This window comes from Danio rerio, chromosome 8 (genome assembly GCF_052040795.2).
Source record: "Danio rerio strain M-AB ecotype USA chromosome 8, GRCz13ab, whole genome shotgun sequence".
NCBI classification, from domain to species: domain Eukaryota; kingdom Metazoa; phylum Chordata; class Actinopteri; order Cypriniformes; family Danionidae; genus Danio; species Danio rerio.
Window position 1 is genome coordinate 11,300,310 of NC_141028.1, and position 19,710 is coordinate 11,320,019.

Here is a 19,710-nt window from a genome sequence, read left to right on the forward strand (position 1 = left end):
CGTACTGATAAGGATATAAAAAACATCGCTGTTCTAGAAACTGAATCTCTCTTCAATGTTTTCCGTGCGTCATTTCAACAGCGTCTTTCTCAAGGAAATGCAAAAGATGGCCTCTTTGAAAACGCGCACAAAGACAACAAATTTCTTTCTGCCAGAGAAATAAATGAGCGAAGGAAAAAGCTCCAGCTGTACTGTACGAGTCTGAGGAACTTCAATGTCTCCTTCCTCTCCTCCGGCTCTATAATGGAGCATTATGGGAAGGGCTGTTATTCTGGATTGAGACGCTTCCCCACTATTTCTTATTAGGGCCAAGCAGCTGGGGCTCCCATTCAGAGCCGTTTCACATTCACTTTTCCTGCCTCGCAGATGTTAAAACAACATATCTGAGATTCCGCTTCGACTCTTTTAAGACACAAAACGTGCCTTTATTCTGGCCTCGCTGCATGCTGTCATTGTTTTCGGTAGAAAGAAATGAAGAGCAAATCAACCAAATCATGAGCCATAAAGATCAAGAACAACAGTGACAGAACGTAAAATAGACCACATGGCCAATAAATATAACACTATAATTAAAAAAATTAACAGATATTATAAACACTGACAGAGTACAACTTATGTTTAAATATATATTTTGTTTACTTTTGAGATCACCAATTAAAAGTACAAATTTGTATTAAATTTTACTACAATTTTATGCCAACCGCAACATTTTTGTGTAGAAATTATAAATAAATGTTATACATCAGATTTTTAAAAATTGTTGCATTTTTTTTTTTACAAATAAATACCTGAAAAATCACACATACATCAATATGCACAGCCTTTGCTTGATACTTTGTTGATACACCTATGGCAGCAAATACAGCCTCAAGTCTTTTTGGATATGATGCCACAAGCTTGGCACACCTGTCTTTGGGAATTTTTGCCCATTCCTCTTTGCGGTACCTCTCAAACTCTATCAGGCTGGATGGGAAGCGACGGTTTTCAGCCATTTTCAGATCTCTCCAGAAATGTTCAATAGGATTTAGGTCTGGGATCTGGCTGAGCCACTCAAAGACATTCACTGAGTTGTTGTGAAGCCACTCCATTGATATTTTGGCGTTGTGCTTTGGGTCATTGTCCTGCTGGAAGATGAACCGTCGCCACAGTCTGAGGTCAAGAGCACTCTAAAGCAGGTTTTCATTCAGGATGTCTCTGTATATTGCTGCATTCATCATTCCCTCTATCCTGACTAGTCTTCCAGTTCCTGCAGCTGAAAAACATCCCCACAGCATGATGCTGCCACCACCATGCTTCACTGTACCATGCTTCAAGAGAATTTTGTTTCTTATGGTCTGAGAGTCCTTCAGATGCCTTTTGGCCACTGGGCTCATTGGAACTTTCAGAACAGCAGAAAGTTTTCTGTAACCTTCCCAAGGCTTGTGTCCTGAGCCAATCCTGTCTTAGAGGTCTAGACGATTCCTTTGTCTTCATGCTTGGTTTGTGCTTTGACATGCACTGTCAACCCTGGGACCGTACATAGACAGGTGTATGTCTTTTCAAATCATGACCAATCAACCTAATTTACCACAGAAGAACTTCAATTAAGCTGCTGAAACATCTCAAGATTGATCAGTGGAAACAGAATGTACATGAGCTCAATTTAGAGCTTCAGGGCAGAGGCTGTGAATACTCGAGTACATGTGATTTTTCAGCTTTTTTATTTTTATTAATTTGCAACAATTAAAAAACAAATTACATTGTCATTATGGGGTATTGTGTTTAGAATTTTAAGAAAATAAATGAATTTTATCCATATTGGAATAAGCCTGTAACATAAAAAATGTCTAAAAGTGATATGCTATGAATACTTTTTGGATGCACTGTATATATAAACATACTTACATTACACACACACACACACACTAACACACACACATACATACAAAAAAAATAGTTGAAGTCAGAATGATTAGCCCCCCTGTTTATTTTTTTCCCCATTTTCTGTTTAACACAGAGCAGATTTTTTTTAACACATTTAAATAATATTTGAATAGATATTTTAAGACACTTCTATACAGCTTAAAGTGATATTTAAAGGTTTAACTAGGTTAATTAGGTAAACTAGGCAGGTTAGGTTAATTAGGCAAGTTATTGTATAACGATGGTTTGTTCTCTAAACTATCGAAAAAAATTGCCTATAGGGGCTGATAATTTTGTCCTTAAAAAGGCATTTCAAAAAGTGCTTTTATTCTAGTTGAAATAAAACAACTAAGATTTTCTCCAGGAGAAAAAATATTATCAGACATACTGTGAAAATTTCTTTGCTCTGATAAACATAATTTGGCAAATATTATAAAAAATAAATAAATAAAGATTCAAAGGGGGCTAATAAATCTGACTTTAACTGTATACATACATACATACAGAGTTTTTATTATTGTTATTTTTATGTTAGGTTATTTATTATACTTTTATTTTATTTTTTTATGTGATCTAAATATATATTTTTTTACATATTTGATATATCTCACCCATGACCTGCAGGCAATAATTAAACAATTTATTCTATGTCATATAAAAATATTTATATTTTAAGTCACATTTAGTTTTAGACGAACAATGTTTAATTTATAAATGAACTAATCCCTAATAATAAAAGAGTTTTTGTATGTTTACATGAGGACTATTCTAAAAAAGGAAAAAATAAATCTTTTGCATAAACTTCACATACAAATGACATCAAAGCCATCTCGGAAAACAACAAGATTCATCAAACAAATGAACAACTAAAACACAAACCATTTCACACTGAAACCCCTTTCAAGTAAGGCCCATAATTTGCTGCACTGATGCAAAAGTACAAGTCGCCTCATCAAATGCGAGTGCTTCTCATACACCAAATCGCTCAGTGAGTCTCACCTGTTTGTCGCTCAGCAGATAGATGTACTGATAGTCTGGACTGAACACCATGTCCCTCAGGATGGGGCTTCCCTCCACAACGGTCACGGTCTCGTACAGCAAAGCGTTCTCTGACGGCGGAGGAACACCATTCACTCGAATCTGAAAAGATAACAAAAGTGGACATTTAATACATGAAATAAAAACTGACTTTAAGGCCCTACATAACAGAACATTCATGCACAACTCCAGTCCTAAAAAATAAATTCTAAAAATAAACGCTAACAAAATGTGTTCAAAAAATGTAACAAAATTAACAGAATAATTTTTTCTCATCACATTTATTTTTACTCATTATTTAACACTATATAAATAATGAATAATAACATTTATTTTTACTCATCAGGCACCCACATAAAAATATACTATAGTAATTTATAGTAAATACTAAAGTGTTCTTTTTACCATACTGACACTGACACCTCCAATAGAGATAGAGATGTTGCACAATCAGCTAAAACGTGGCTAAAATAGTTTGTTATGTATGGGTGATATAAATTGCATCACCAAAAATTGAGGTCATGTCCACTTGTTTTGCGTTAAGTTGATTTATTAATTATTGTGACAGGCCTAACTAACATATAAACAAAAGCCTACACAGGAACATCACCCGGTCAATGTTTTTGGTCTCTCAAGATGCATTTTAGTTTGTTTTCTGCAAAGCTTCTGACACTCGATGTCAGCTCACACACACATCAAGACAACAATTATGATAATATCATAGAAGATAAATATCACGCATCCCTAATCCGACTTCCAACCCAGGTATTTTCGCACTTGCGATGTTTCAGGTTGGCGGCGCATCATCACATACAGTGCATCATTACTGACACATGCTGTATTATCATTTTCCTCATGAATGCAGAAATATACGGCTGACCTAGAAAACGCAGAATGAGCGAGATCTGATCGGATGTGCGATAAAAATCAATTACATTTTAAAAACACAAACGCGCACACACACATACACTCGAACCCCTGCTGCCTCATCATTAGCGACTCCTCTGTTTCCTCACACTGATAATTAGTGTAGTTGAGCTTGCTGGGTAAAAAGCGAGCTCTAAATATGTCAAATTCAAAACATCTTTGAAGTGTCGACTAAGGAGGGGGGGACACAGAGAGCGGCTGACAACCGTATTTAAAGTCAGAGAGCTCACCTATTTCCCTATTCGTGCGCTTCTTCGCTAATCAATTCTGACGGCAATGTGATGCGAGATTGAAATGAGGCTGTGTAAGTAAACTAAATTCCCACAGAAAAGGTATGATTTGGGAGATCAAAAATGAAGAGAAAGCAAAAAAAAAAAAAAAACGTAGGTGCGACACAACTGAAACAGATGCACTGGCAGCGGACTTGGGCCGTCTCCTAAATATCTGGGTCGGTCTGAAGTGACAAACATCGTTAGTCTGTTAATTAGCTGCCTCCTCATTGCAGCAGTTGCAGTAATTAGGGTTGACAAGGTGGCATCAATTAGTCGAAGGCTGCCATATTGGGTGTCACATATCGCCGGCCAAGTCAGAGCCCACGTCTCCCCGGGCAGCAGGACAGAAGGCCGAGAAAACATGACGGACTCGGTCTGCGATTCGTCAATTCATGCGCCACCAGCTGTAGTGTCGCATTTCGCAGCCTTCAGCCACACAGTGCCCTCGCTCCGCATTGGTTTTAATGGATCGCTTTAACTTCAAGCGACAGCGTTGTTTAAGATGCTCTCATGGAGTCTGATCAATACAGAAATATACTGAAGCTCTTCAGTGCAAAAAGAATAATGGCATGTGTCTCGGATACACTTTTTACTCGTTTATACACACTCATGTCAAACTCAGATATTTTGAAAATCTACACTAAACCTGGACATCAGTAATCAAATTATTTTCCTTAATCTGATTTAATATGACTATCAAGATGATAGGTCTTTACATGAGTTGCTTTTTGAATGTTCCTTTCATGTTTCAGTTTTACATGTTATAGTACATAGTTCGATTAATGTTATTATGTCACCATTCGACACTAGTTTTCTTCGGCGTTTCACGAATTACTGTTTGCCTTCGTCATGGTTAATTTTTTTATTTTTCGACAAGGTCAACTGCAGTTAAATTCTCACACACACACAAAATAAATAAATAAATAAATAAAATCTAAGCAAAAAAAATAATAATAATAATTCTCACACTGCATGCAAAGAGTGTAAAGCTACCTCTGCTATTTCATTGACGAACTATTCATTCATGCCCCTGCGACACAAGCTATGTTTCCATCCAAATATGCTAATTAGATTTATGCGCAGAACTGAAATATTGCATAAAAGATGTGCAAATAAAGCAGCTGTTTTTTTTACATTTACAAAGAATAGGATACATTTTTATTCAATGAGAAAAAAAGCACAAACAACGATGGAAACACTTTTATCGAATAATAAAATAGTTAAGTGATCATTTGATGATAAAAATAAGTGCTATGGACAGCATTGATGGATGAACCAGTGGGCCGACCACACTGTAAACCATCTGAATTCTAAAATGCCTCAGCCAAAGTCTCTCATAACCTCCAGAACTGTCTTGAGCTAAAGAGGGTCTCATGCCTCCAAACGCCAGCACACATTCATTGTGTCGACATTTTCTTCTGAAGTTAAAGTAATTTATTAAAGAAGACGACGACTCACACAGCTTCTCCTACTGCAGCTAATTCAGTTTTTTTGTTTTGATATTTGGTATCAGATTTTTAGGAACTGCCAATCTTGTTCTCTTTGTCACTTTTTGGATGGAAACTTAAAATTTTTTATGCAATATTTTAGTTTCAGGCATAAGACACTAAAATTCGACAGATACAGTCAAAATTATACACCCTCCTGTGAAATGCTTTTTTTTTTTTGTATTTTTCAAAACATTTCCTTAATGATGTTTAACAGAGCAAGGAATAATTAACAGTAATTATTGTAATATTTTTTTTTCTGGAGAAAGTCTTATTTGTTAGATTTCTGCTAGAATAAAAGCAGTTTTTAATTTAAAAAAAAAAAAACATCAAGGTAAATATTATTATTATGCCCCTGAAAAAGCTCAGCTGATGGTGTCAAGGTTTTTGAAGTTTCTGATTGGCTAATTGACATTTGAGTTAATTGGAGGAGTTAAACACGCTGCTTTCTTGTGTGACAACATGGGAAAATCAACAAGCCAGAATCAACAAAAAAGTCAGGTTACAATTTGCTAAATTACACTGGGAAACACAATATTATTATGGAGACATGTCCTGAGGTCTGATGGAACTAAGATTGAACTGTTTGGCCATAATGACCAGCGTTACATTTGGAGGACAAAAGGGAAAGCTTACAAGCCTAGGAACACCATCCCAACTGTAAAGTATGGGGGCGGCAGCATCACGTGGTGGGGCTGTTTTGCTGCATGAGGGACTGGTCCACTTCACAGCATAGATGGCATCATGAAGAAAGAAATTATGTAGAAATACGAAAGCCACATCTTAAGACGTCAGACAGGAAATTAAAACTTTGCCACAAATGGGTCTTCCAAACAGACCATGACCCTAAGCATACTGCCAAATTAGTTAAAATGTGTTTTCAAGACAACAGAGTGAATGTTTTGGAGTGGCTATCACAAAGCCCAGACCTTAATCCTATAGAAATTTTTTGGGCAGAGTTGAAAAAGCTTGTGCGAGCAAGACAGCCAACAAATCTGACTCAGTTACACCAAATCTGTCACGAGAAATGGGCCAAAATTCCTGCAAACTATTGTGAGAAGCTTGCGAAAGGATACCCAAAACATTTGACCAAAGTTATACAGTTTTAAAGCAAAGCTAAAAAAAAATACTAAGGAAATGTCTGTAAACTTTTGACTGTCTAGGAATTAATAAAAAATTATCAAAAATAAATTCTCTCATTATTCTGGCATTTAGCAAATGTAAATCATTTAGGTAATCCTAACAGACCTAAAATAATAACGTTTAGTATGATTTACCATCAGACATTTCTTTTAAATGGTTACACTTACTTAAGACTTTAAAGTGGACTTTAAGCTGAATGCTAGTGTCTTTAAAAAATGAGTCAAATACTATTTACTGTTATCATGACAGATAAAATAAATCAGATATTAGAAATTAGTTATTAAAACTATTACAGGAAATAATATACAGGGCGGCTAATAATTCTGATTTCAACTGTGCATCTCTCATTCTCTCAAATGGAACGATGGTCTACAAAAATACCAGCAGCATTCAGACTGGCCAAGCGCTGCCATGCAATCAGGTGCACTTTTCTTCCTGCCTAAAAAAGAAAGACAGAAAGAAAAAAAAGCTTCAGTTTTGGACTTAAATGGCTTTCAGGAGGGCAGGCTTGAGATGTGTACTCTTTTCCCCAGGCGGGGATGTCCTCGCGGCACACTTGAGTGTTTGAAATGCAGAGTGCTTGCTCAGCCTGCCGAGAGCTGACCCCGCGACAACATCAAACAGCTCAGATGAGGGTAATTGGAATTTAGATAAATATTACCTTCCCCCCTTCGGTCTCTCTGTGGCTCAGATGATGATGCTAGGCTAGCACCGCCTGCCTAGCCATCTATTAATTAACCTGCGGTGGAGTCGTAGCGCAGAGCGTCCCGGAAGACTGACGGGTTGATCATAGCCCAATTCTTTCCTCATCGATCACGAAAGGGGGCAAAGAGAATGAGGAAATTACTACAGCTGGAGAAAAATAGAGGGTCTTTTCTTTTTTTTTTTTTTTGCTCATTTGGACGCTTGTTTTCTATCGATTCTGAGTCCTTGTGAGGGCCGGGGTTTCAAGGACTGGGTGAATGAAGCTCTTAAGTGAAGCCGGATTCATTCTCTGTCTTGTTCAAGTTTGCTGGCTCTCTCTTCTGAAAAATAATGTACTGAGAGATGCTCTTTTTTTTAGGGGGTTTTCATCTTCAAGATGGATTATTTCTGCAAGGACGAGAGACAACAAGAAGCTCTAGAGTAATTCTCGAGTAATTCTCTATAATTCAGATACAATAATTGACTGAAGAACAAAATAACGGTTGCATCTCAATTGGGCGCAATGGATTTGGTTTTTAAGCAAAAGACTTAAATTTAGAATAAAGAACAACAAATAAAGGCAAAACTAAAATTTTAAATGTAAACTAAAATTTTAAATGTATAAAATGAGTGAAATTGGATGAAAATGTGTTCAGGATCAGTATAATTGACTAAAAATGAAGTTAAAAAAAACCCTACTATTTAATTAAGTGTTTTTGATACTATATAAATACTACTGCTATTACTACTAATAAAATACTACTGCTATTACTACTTATAATAATAATTAATTAATTAATATGTAGACAGACAACAATAAGCAATAATTACTATTAAATATTAATATTTTTGTCAAAACTAAGACATATAAATATCCATGTTGATAATAAGAATAAAAAACTAGGGCTGGGCGATTAATCAAAAAGTAATCAAAATAGACATTCAGAATCTATAATCGATCAAATTTTTCCAGCTCAATTTTTTCAATTAATTTCCCTATTCTGTGTGGAGTCACGAGACCCCGATCTGTTAAGGCTAATTTATACTCATAATATTATGTTTTATGCTTATTATTCTAATATTATACTTCTGCCAAGTGCACACATACAGTACAGCGCAGCCTAAAATCATCATCTTTAATTCTTTAATTATTTCTTTAAATTGTTCTTTCTTTATTTAATTATTTTTCAATTCTTTATTTCTTTAATTCTCTTTTTCTTTAATCATTTCTTTAAATCTTTCTTTCTTAAATTCTTTATTTTAATTCTTTAATTATTTCCTTAATTCTTTATTTCTTCGATTCTTTAATTATTTCCTTAATTTTTTAAGAATTCTTTATTTCCTTAATTCTTTCCTTCTTTAATTCTTTAATTATTTTTAAAGTCTTTAAATATTTCTTTAATTCTTTATTTTTTCAATTCTTTAATTAATTATTTAATTCTTTCTTTCTCTTTCATTTTTTATTCTTTTTAAATTCTTTTTACATTTTTTCTTTAATTATTTCTTTAATTCTTTCCTTATTCTTTAATTCACTGATTATTTCTTTAATTCCCTCTTTAATTATTTCTTTATTCTTTAATTATTTCTTTATTTCTTTCTATATTTCTTAATTCTTTTTTATTCTTTAATTATTTCTTTATTTAATAATTTCTTTAATTCTTTCTTTCTTTCTTCTTTCTTAATTTATTTAATTCTTTCTTAAATTCTTTTTTATTGCTTTCTTTTTCATTTCTTTCCTTTTTCCTTCCCTTTTTCTTTCTTTCTTTTTTAACTCCTTGTTTAAAATATATATTTATATTTTTAAAAAATTCTCTCTTTCTTTATTTCTTTCTTTCTTTCTTTCTTTCTCAAATGAGATGTCATGCAATCCAGTCTGCAGTGCAAAAGTCTACACAAAAATGGAAAAAAAAGCCACAAATTAAAAGACAACAAGCAACGTGTGTATGAATGAACGCCACTAGTAGAGGGTGTGTTGACGAACACCATCAACACATGAGGAGGAGCAGGAGCTTCATCCATCACACACTTCAAAGAGTGAGAAGACAGAAGAAAAACACTGCGAGAAGAGTAAAGTGAGAGATCGCACAATACACCTCAATAAAAACACAAGAGCACATCCTGAGAACTCAATGAGAACACACAACGATGCCACAATCCCACGATTTATCATCGTCTTTCAGCGTAGACACATTTCCCAAACACAGGAATGAGCTTAAACAGACACACTCTATAATCAACAAAACTAACTGACCAGTAAATAAATAATCTCCCCGTGTAAAGCATTCAAACATCAGCTTGTTGATAATGGCAGGAGCTGCTAACATGTGGTCTCATTTAAAATTAGTTTTAATGTAATCCGCAGCAGGGTTTATGTTTTTATTGGCTCGGGGGAAAGATTCATAGCACAAAGTGTGTTATTTTACTGAGTCAAAGTACCAGGCGCTCCCCAGTTTAACGTTACTTTGTTTTCTTTTGGACATGGAATATTATAATAGTAAGAGAGCAGGAATCCAAAGAAGTGACGGAAGAAGATAAACTCCTCATCTGAGCAAATACTGCACCTCAGAGACGTATTAAACAGACGTTTAGCCATAGTTTACATTGCAGTCGATGGCAAACACTGCTTCACCTCCGTGGACTTTAAAAGGAAGATGCTGAAACACAACTCCACCGTCTCCACTTACAAATCCATGCATTAAAGTGCACATACACTGTCTGAAATTTCACTGGCTTTTTTGCTTTCAATAGCAAAGCATAGAGAAATTAAGAATAAAAAAAATAAAATTAACAAAATATAATATAAAATGATAATTGTTATTACATTGTTTTTTTTAAATGTATTATTATTCAAATGAATAACAAATGTATTATTAATATTGTTAACAAAAATTCAAGTCAGTATTTAAAATAAGAATAAAATACAAATTAAATAATTATTAAATTTTATTTTAGAAACGTATTACTAATATTAATAAATATACCATTATTACTAGTAATAGTACAATTAGTCAGTATTTAGATTAATACCAATAAATAAAAATAAAATAATCATTACTATATTATTATATCATAAAAGTATTATTCATATTAATAATAAAAAATATATCTATTAAAATTATTAAAAATAAAATAAAATAAAAACAAAATAAAATTATCATTTTTGTATTATTATCTTAGAAATTTACTATTCATTTTGAAAATAAATGTATTATTATTCATATTAAAAATAGAAATGAAAGTCAGTATTTATATTAATAACGATTTAATTAAAATACAATGATTGCTATAAAAGTATTATGTCAGAAATGTATTATTCAAAGTAATAATAGAAATTTAATCCAGTATTTATATTAATACATTAAATATTAAAATACATTTTATATAAAATACATTTAATATTATTATATAATCATCTCAGGAATGTAATATTCATATTAATAATAATGTATTATTAATATTTATATTAATAATAGAAATTAAAGTCAGTATGTATATAAAGTGATAACAATAAAATAAAAATAACTATTTTAATTATATTATTATTATTTAATAAATGTGTTACTAATAATAATAGTAAATATATTAATATTAATAATAATAGAAGTTAAAGTCAGTACTTATATTAAGTGATAGCAAAAAAATAATTATCATTGTATTATTTTATAAATGTATAAATTATAATATTAATAATAACTACATTATTATAGTTATAAAAATTAAAGTCAGTATTTATTAAAACAAATTAAAGTCAGTATTTAGATTATAGATAAACTAATTAACAAATAAAAACTACATTGAAAGGAATATAAGCAACTGATTACATTTGTATAAGGAACAGACGCAATATTTTTAATAATGTTTTTGTATATTTTATAAATAAATTTACTGTATTGTTGCTGTTAGTACCTAATAACAGTCAATTTGTATATTATTAATAATAATAATATTATTATTAATAATAATAATAATAATAATACATTTTTAATATATATCATTATCATTACAATGATTAGTAGTAATCCTAATATTATTCCTAATATTAATAGAATTATTTAGAGTTTATCTTTAATTATTTAGAGATAATCATCTGAACAAAGTGATTATTAAGCCACCAAGTTAAACTCAACATTCATATACCAAAGTATGAGCCATAAATAAATCACTGAAACAATTTGACTCAATAACAATCTGACTCACCGAAACAAAATTCAATAACATCAAGCATAGCTAAGCTACTTTCATTCTGCTTTTGGATATAATAGCATACAAAACATACATATCCACATATTGGTGAAAGTCGCCATTCACTAAATTTATAAACTAATAGTAACCTTTCAAACAAATAACACACATCACCTATTGACCTTTTTGAGGGATGTAAATAAAATCAATGGTCCCAACGTATTTCTTGTTTTACATTATTATAGCTTTCGAGATTCCAAAAAGAGCCGCACATTGATAAATGTTATGATAGCGGTTTTAACATTAAGTTACAATTAAATTGCCTCGTTACAGTTATGAAATAGTTTGATAAGCAGGAAATGTTCATGGGCCAATGACATCACCACACTGAAATGATCTAACTAAACACCACTTCCAGTGAACTGTCATTGCTCTCAACTAAAGAGTTAAAGGCATACATTTGCCCTTCCATGTCAAGAAGAGAGGCATGATGTGATATTATATAGTAGCTTTTCCTCTAGATCTGCCCCATCTTCAACCTCTAAAGAGGGTCTCTGACTCTTCAGAGCCAAATCTATTTTACATGAGCACCCCAGTAACGAAAAAAGCCCTCCAGTGTCTCAGAAAATGAGGTCAAAATCCTCAGGCTGCAAATTCATCCTCTTAGGAGACAAAAGCGCTTCGCCCTAGGAGCCGAACAAAGGGTCTGTAATTCAATTAGAGTCCTTATCCCGATTCGTCAGATCCGCATGCGAGCGGAGACCAGTTTACTCCGTCAACACCTGCTTAGTATCACTCCATCCTGACAAATACGAGCAGCCCAACCATCAACAGCCTCTTCCTCTGCAGCTGCGGGCACTTTCTACTGCAATCCCTGACCTTTCACCTCAAATGACCTCTGAACTTCAGGGTCACGCAGGTCTGAGCATGCTTTGCTTTAAAATGTCACATGATCTCCAGCACTTAAAGGGGACATGTCAGGAATATCGGAGTATGTGTGTTGGGACTGTGTGCCTATTGTGTCCCTGGTTTGTCAATTGTCCAAACAACACACAATTTAAAAACTTAAGTCAGTTTTCATGGGTGAGTTTTTCTCTAGAAGCATGTGAAATAAAAGCTGTTCAGATTTCATAAATGGTGTTAGAAGTTGATCTTATTAGGGCTGCTCAATTATGGGGGAAAAAAAGTCGATTATTTTAGCGAATATCGCAATCACGATTATTAATCGTCTGTAAATATATGACAATTTTTTTAATTGGATTTAGTTACAGTTGCTGCATGTAAGTTTTTGACTCTTGGAAAGCATAAAAATATTACAATATGGTTGCAGATATTTAAGGAACATGTTAAGTGAATATTTTTGTTTACTCGGGTTAACACTGAATGAAAAGCACGAGGTATACCTGAGGTGTAAAGCCGTTTCAAAAAACAAATTTCAGGTGTTGGTTAGATCAAAAAATATTTTAATATAGAAAATATTTCTTCTATCGTGTGCCATTGCTTTTAGTTAGAAAATGGTTCAAACCAGTCTTTAGGCTCGATAGCATTAGTGTAGCACAACCCAAGCTCATTCTGGAAACGTAGCCCCGCCGCGTTTAGTTTTTTTTGAGCGAACACTGCGGGGCGATGTGGCGCCGCTCCGCTCCTCCTCTTCGTGCTCCCCGGCCGACGGCCTGCCTCCGAGTGGAGGGCTTTCCCGCTGCTACTAGTTTGTCCGCTTATCTCCCGGCGTTACGTCTGCGGAGCGGAGGCCCGGAGGAGAAGGAGCCGGGCGCGGGGACGACCGGGATCGAGACCGGGGAAGAGCGGTTCCAGAAATCAGGTAAGATGAAAAACAGAATCCAAAAAGTAAGGGCGAGAACGCAGCGGGATCCGAAAACGCAGTCGAAATCAAAGATGAGGGCTTTTGCTCTTTTTTTCTGGACGGCTTTTGCAAATCGTCGCTTGGGTTTAGGGAAGGAGGAGGAGGAGGAGAAGGAGGAAGACGAGGGCGGCCGTAAGATCGTTAGGTCGTTCAGCCAGTCGGACGGACGGTCGCTCCGCAGTGGCCTCCGGCGGCTTTTCGCGCGAGAACAGCGTGGGCGCGAATGGCGCACACTCCCGAGAGGCGCTCGAGACCCAAAAAAGCACACACAGCGGCCTCTCGCGGATCCGCGAAAACAAAAACTCCTCGAATACGTACCTCCCGGGACATATTTCGCGGCCCACAGAAACGTCCGTGGGGCTGCGTTTCCACAATGAGCCCGGGTTGGTGTAGCATGTTGTACAGCTAATGTTGCTAAAGTTAGCATAATCGCTCAGTGTATTCAAAGAGCTCATGTTGTAAGATTAATCCTGAATATGATTACTGTAATTAATTACACATTTTATAGTCAGGCTTTCAGTAAAAATAAGAGGATGACACTAATAGCCTAATGGTAATTTGCAATGGTTTTCACACCGGGACATAATATATTAGTTGATGAGTTTAACAATATTAAAACTACAAAAATGTTTCGACTAGTTGTTCAAAAATATCCTTGTTGTACAGTCTAGAAGTTGTAAACTAGAGTAGAGTGTAACGGCTCCGCCTTCTTCCGGAAGGTAGCAGCTCATTAGCATTTAAAGAGACATCCACACCCAATCAGTGGAAAGTTTGACAAATGTATAATGTATAATCTGTAGGGTATTTAGAGCTGAAACTTCACAGACACATTTTAGGAACAACCAGTGTTTTAATGTCTTAAAAAGGGGTCATAATATGTCTCATTTAAAGGCATTGTGGGTAAGAAGAGCTGTGGGTAAGAGTGTTGACGTCCTCCAGCGCCCTTCACACTCCACCAGCGATTCACACTCAAACAGCAATTACTCAGATTCAGTCATGTATACCAGCCACTTTATAATGCCCAAATTACAAGCTCACCGTCACTGGAATGTTTTTATCATGAGCTACCTTTCAATTAGCAGTTTAGTTTTGGTTTCGGATATTTGTGCGGAGAAAACTAAAGCCCACTCACCCAAAATTACAACCACATTTTAGGGGAAATGCTCAAATTGAGCTATAGGAGATTTATTTATTTGGAAACTTTGTTGAATGCTGATTTGATAAATATTGTTTATATTGAGTTAATATTAAGTTTGATAAAGATGATCATTATACAAATATAGACATGACTTAAATACAGATTTAATCAAGCGTAAAACAAGATTTTCTGTTTAATTTACATATATAAAAGATTAAATAATTAAATAATATATAAATTAAAAACATACTAATAAAATAAATATAATTTGATTAAATAAAAAAAACAAATGAATATAAGATTCAAAATAAACACTACTACTACTACTACTACTACTACTACTACTAATAATAATAATAATAATAATAATAATAATAATAATAATAATAATAACAATAATAACAACAATAATAATAATAATAATAATAACTGTTTTCCAGTGATGGGTTGCAGCTAAAAGGTAATGCAAGAAAATGAATGAATGAATTATAGCAACACTAATAACACTAATAATAATAATAATAATAATAATAATAATAATAATAATAATAATAATAAATCATACTAATAATAGTTTTTTTAATTTGGTAGGAAATTATTCATGTAATATCCTTATTATTCAAACTTTTATATTAGTAAATAATAAATATTGTATAGTTATAACAATACACAAATAATAATAATATAAAACATAAAAATATAGAAAATAATATAAAAAAATTGCTTCTACTTTTAAAAATATTTATCATTTTTATTCATTTTTTTATTACTATTATTATTTTGTTATTATTAGTTGTATTATTCCATGAAGATACATAATCTTATTATTTCATAAGTATTACTATTATTGATGATGATGACTATATTAATAATAACCTAAAACCATGCTAACATAATAATAACAACAACGTCAACAACAAAAATATTTTTTATTTCATTAAGTATTGTTTAACTATTGGTATTATTATTGTTATTAAAAGTTATTATAATTATTATGATTACTTTTATTATATTTCAGCAATATATAATAACAATTATTAAAACTTTTGTATTGTTATTAATAAAATAAAATAAATTAATTAATTAATTAAAAAATATACAATAAGTAATAATAATATATAAATAATAATACTAATAACAACACTATTAATAATAATAACACTAATTATAATAAAAATAATAACAACAACAGTAATAATAATAAAACCAAAAATATTAATAACAGTAATAACAACAACAACACTAATAATAATAATAATAATAATAATAATAATAACACTAATAATAACAACAACACAAATAATAACACTAATAACAAAATAATAATATTAATAACAACACTAATAACAATAACACTAAAATTAATAATACCAATAATATTAATTACACTAATAATAACAAGAACAATAACATTAATATTAATAACAATAATTATTATAATAACACTAATAATAACACTGACAATAATAATAACAACAACAACAACAGTAACAACAACAACAAAAATAATATTAATAATAATAAACTTAATTGTTTGTAAATAATAATGTAATATCATGGTGTTATATAAGTATAAAAATCATAAAAATAATAACAGGTATTCTTGTTGTTATTAGCAATATATAATTATTAACAATTACTAATACTGTTCTATTGTTATTAATAAAAATTTAATTATATTATTTTAAAAAATTATTATATTATATTTCCTCATGTATATTTGATTCCTGTTATAAATCAAAAGAAACACAATGCTTATATATCTTGTAAAATGGGCAATATTTGGTTTTGGACTGCTGCATTCTTCTGCTCCTAAACAATTACTGTCAGTGTCTCTCCTGAAAGCAAACAAACGGATGAATTAAAGACAAAAGCGCCGGTGCTGGTGGTGATTGTGTAAATCCCCGCAGGTGCGCAGGTGGGCTTGATCTGGCAGCACAGGCAGGGATTTGGGATTTGGGTTCAGGCGTCTCACGGGCCGAGACTCACACTGAGCAGAACGAGTGTAGACAGCAATGTTACTTCTCTCGGTCACGGGCCAGAGAGCAGTCAGGCTTTCTGATCACTGCAGACCTGCTGGAGGACGGCCAGAGACACACACAGATAGACACTACAGAACTGAATCCAGCATTGCGGATCATTCTGCTTATGCTACTGTGAGAGTCACGAGACGCCACTATATGCAACTGAAGACATTATAATTCATCGAATTTTAAAGTGAAAAACGTTCTTTGTATATATATATTTTTTTTTTGATTTGATGAAAAAATATTAGTTGGAAGTATAATATAATATAATATAATATAATATAATATAATATAATATAATATAATATAATATATCAAATTAATAATAAAAAGTAATTTTGCTACTAAATAATAATAAAATTTACTAAATTTAATATTAACAATTTTTTTCTATTTATATATTTAATTTTTTTTAATTATTATTACTACTACAACACTACTTCGATGAAAGAAATATATTAATTCTTATTATTTTATTAGTATTACTATTATTGATGTAGTTGATTTATTTATTTACATATTAACATAAAAATTATATTAAGGAAAATATAAAAATGTACATTTGGTACTACTTAATAATAATAATATTAATAATAATAATAATAATAATAATAATAATAATAATAATAATAATGACAACAATAATAATAAAATTAATATTATTATATAATGTTACAAAAATGTATTAAATAAAATGTAAAAAAATGTACATTTGCTACTAAATAATATAAATGTATTAATATTATTATCTTTCTATTAATATATTATTATTGACAATAATAATATGCCAATAGAAATACATTTATTCTCATTTTTATTAGTATTTCTATTACTGATGTTGTTTATTATTTATATTTATTTAAAAAACTTAATTAAATAAATTATTTAATAAAAATACCTAAAATCATGCTAATAATAGAAATATAATTATTAATATTATATTACATTTAAAACATAATATACTTGAAAAATAAAATAAATATAAATATAAAAATGTACATTTGCTACTACTTAATAATAATAATAATAATAATAATAAAACTAATAATAATAATAACAATAATATCTACTTCATTTAATAAAATTACAAGTTTTTTTCTGATTATATATTTAATTTCATCATTATTATTGTCATTACTATCATCATTTTTATTATTATTATTGAATGACAATAGAAATACATTTATACTTATTATTTTTTTAGTATTAGAATTATTGATATTCTTATAGATAATCTATATTTATTTAAAGCACTTATTTGTCTGCTAATAAAATCCCCGCTAATAATAATAAAAGTATGACATGCTTTACCTTAACTATTTTTATTGTTTCCTGTAATATTTAGTCACAGCAATTATGCTGAAATATGCCAGAAAAAAAACATACATTAAATGAATACTACTAAACTATAAAGACATGACAAAAATATATAATATTCATGTACTACTAGGCAAGGTTACTATTAATACTACAAACAGCGTTACAAATGATGCCAAAATTATTCCATTCTAAACATTCCAAACATATTTCTGACTTTATGATGTATAAACACCTTTATTAATTTTCACAAAATAAACTATTCACTTTTTAGTTAGTATTTTTTATTTTTAGATGCACTTTTAAATTAAATTTTTACAAGATCAGGATCATGCTAACACATAATCAGGAATATAAAATTTCGCTTGTCTTATTAATCCTTGCCTATAGGGAATGTTCAACTGAATGTGGCAGAGTTTACCCCACTCTCCTGGACATGAGCTGCTACTCTGGCATTCCTTCAAGGTGGGGAAAAAAACAACAAGAAAAACAGGCCCAAAGTTTGCCAACGACCCCTTGGAGACTCCTTGAATTCCAGCATAAGCTTATTAACCTCTCCTGGCCAGATCCAGACAGAGGCAAAGCTGACATGAAACGGCTCTTAATCCCACAATTAATGGCGCAGGAAATTGTGTGTTGCTTTTGCACATCTTTGCCGTAACACACACATATATGTGAGAGTGTATGTTTTATATGCATCGACACGCCGGCATGTGTTTGGAGCTGAGGGTCTGTGTTTGCTTTCGCATATATAGTTCAGCGCAATTCAAAAAGAGTTTGCATGGCATTAACCCTGTTTGACTCGCCGCTCTACTTTGAAATCTAAAAGGGATGTGTATTCAGGCCTCAGACTCATCCGAGAGCGGCTTCATTCACAAAGAGAAGTCAATTACAGCTTTGCTTTGTCAGGTCGAGAAGAAAAAAAACAACAAGCGAGAGGAAATGTATGAATTTTTTAAAAACCAAGCGCTGATGGATGACGATGCAAATCCACGGTGAAGCCTTGAGAATTTAACTGGGAAATTGACATTAATGCAGCAGTGATCTGGCTCATAGAGGTTTTCTGCCGTTCAGACATGTTTAAGTGCCACTGTCAGAATGAGTGCACTATTTTCAGCAGGTTATGAGCAGGTTATGAGGTTATAGTTGTCCGAGATGATTATTACTAAATAGGGGTTTGTGCATAACATTTCACTACATAATACATCCAGCCTATTTTACTGTTGATGTAAATGAGGCAGTTTATTTAAAAAAAAATGTCTCATTTGGGATTATTTTGCATTAAAATGGAATAACCTCACATTCATGTCATTTATAAATACTTCAGAAAAAGTACCTCATCACACAGAAACACCTTAGCAACCATTCGGAAGATTTAAAAAATCTAGCAATGACTGAGAACATTTAAAAAATATAGATTTTATGAATTTGTCATAGCAACACCTTAGCAACCACTTTGAACGTTTAAAAATCTACTTTATAAAGTTGTCATAGCAACACCTTAGCAACCACTTGGAACATTTAAAAATATATACTGTATAAAGTTGCCATAGCAACACCTTAGCAACCACCTAGAACATTTAAAAATCTACTTTATAAAGTTGCCATAGCAACACCTTAGCAACCACTGAGAACTTTTAAAAATATACTTTATAAAGTTGCCATAGCAACACCTTAGCAACCACTTAGAACATTGAAAAATATACTTTATAAAATTGCCATAGCAACA

The 19,710-nt window shown here is 31.9% G+C and overlaps 1 protein-coding gene across 2 annotated transcripts in view; it reads right to left on the reverse strand.

The window, feature by feature from the left end:
• plxna3 (plexin A3) overlaps positions 1-19,710 on the reverse strand; it is a 355,788-nt gene that overhangs the window by 234,502 nt on the left and 101,576 nt on the right. The window contains exon 4 of one of the 2 annotated variants that reach the window (XM_087263713.1): positions 2,844-3,042. Coding sequence is in view for 1 of the 2 variants with exons in the window: in NM_001098489.1 (NP_001091959.1) it covers positions 2,902-3,042 (141 nt within the window). In the remaining variant the exon portion in view is untranslated. 2 annotated transcript variants of the gene reach the window in all.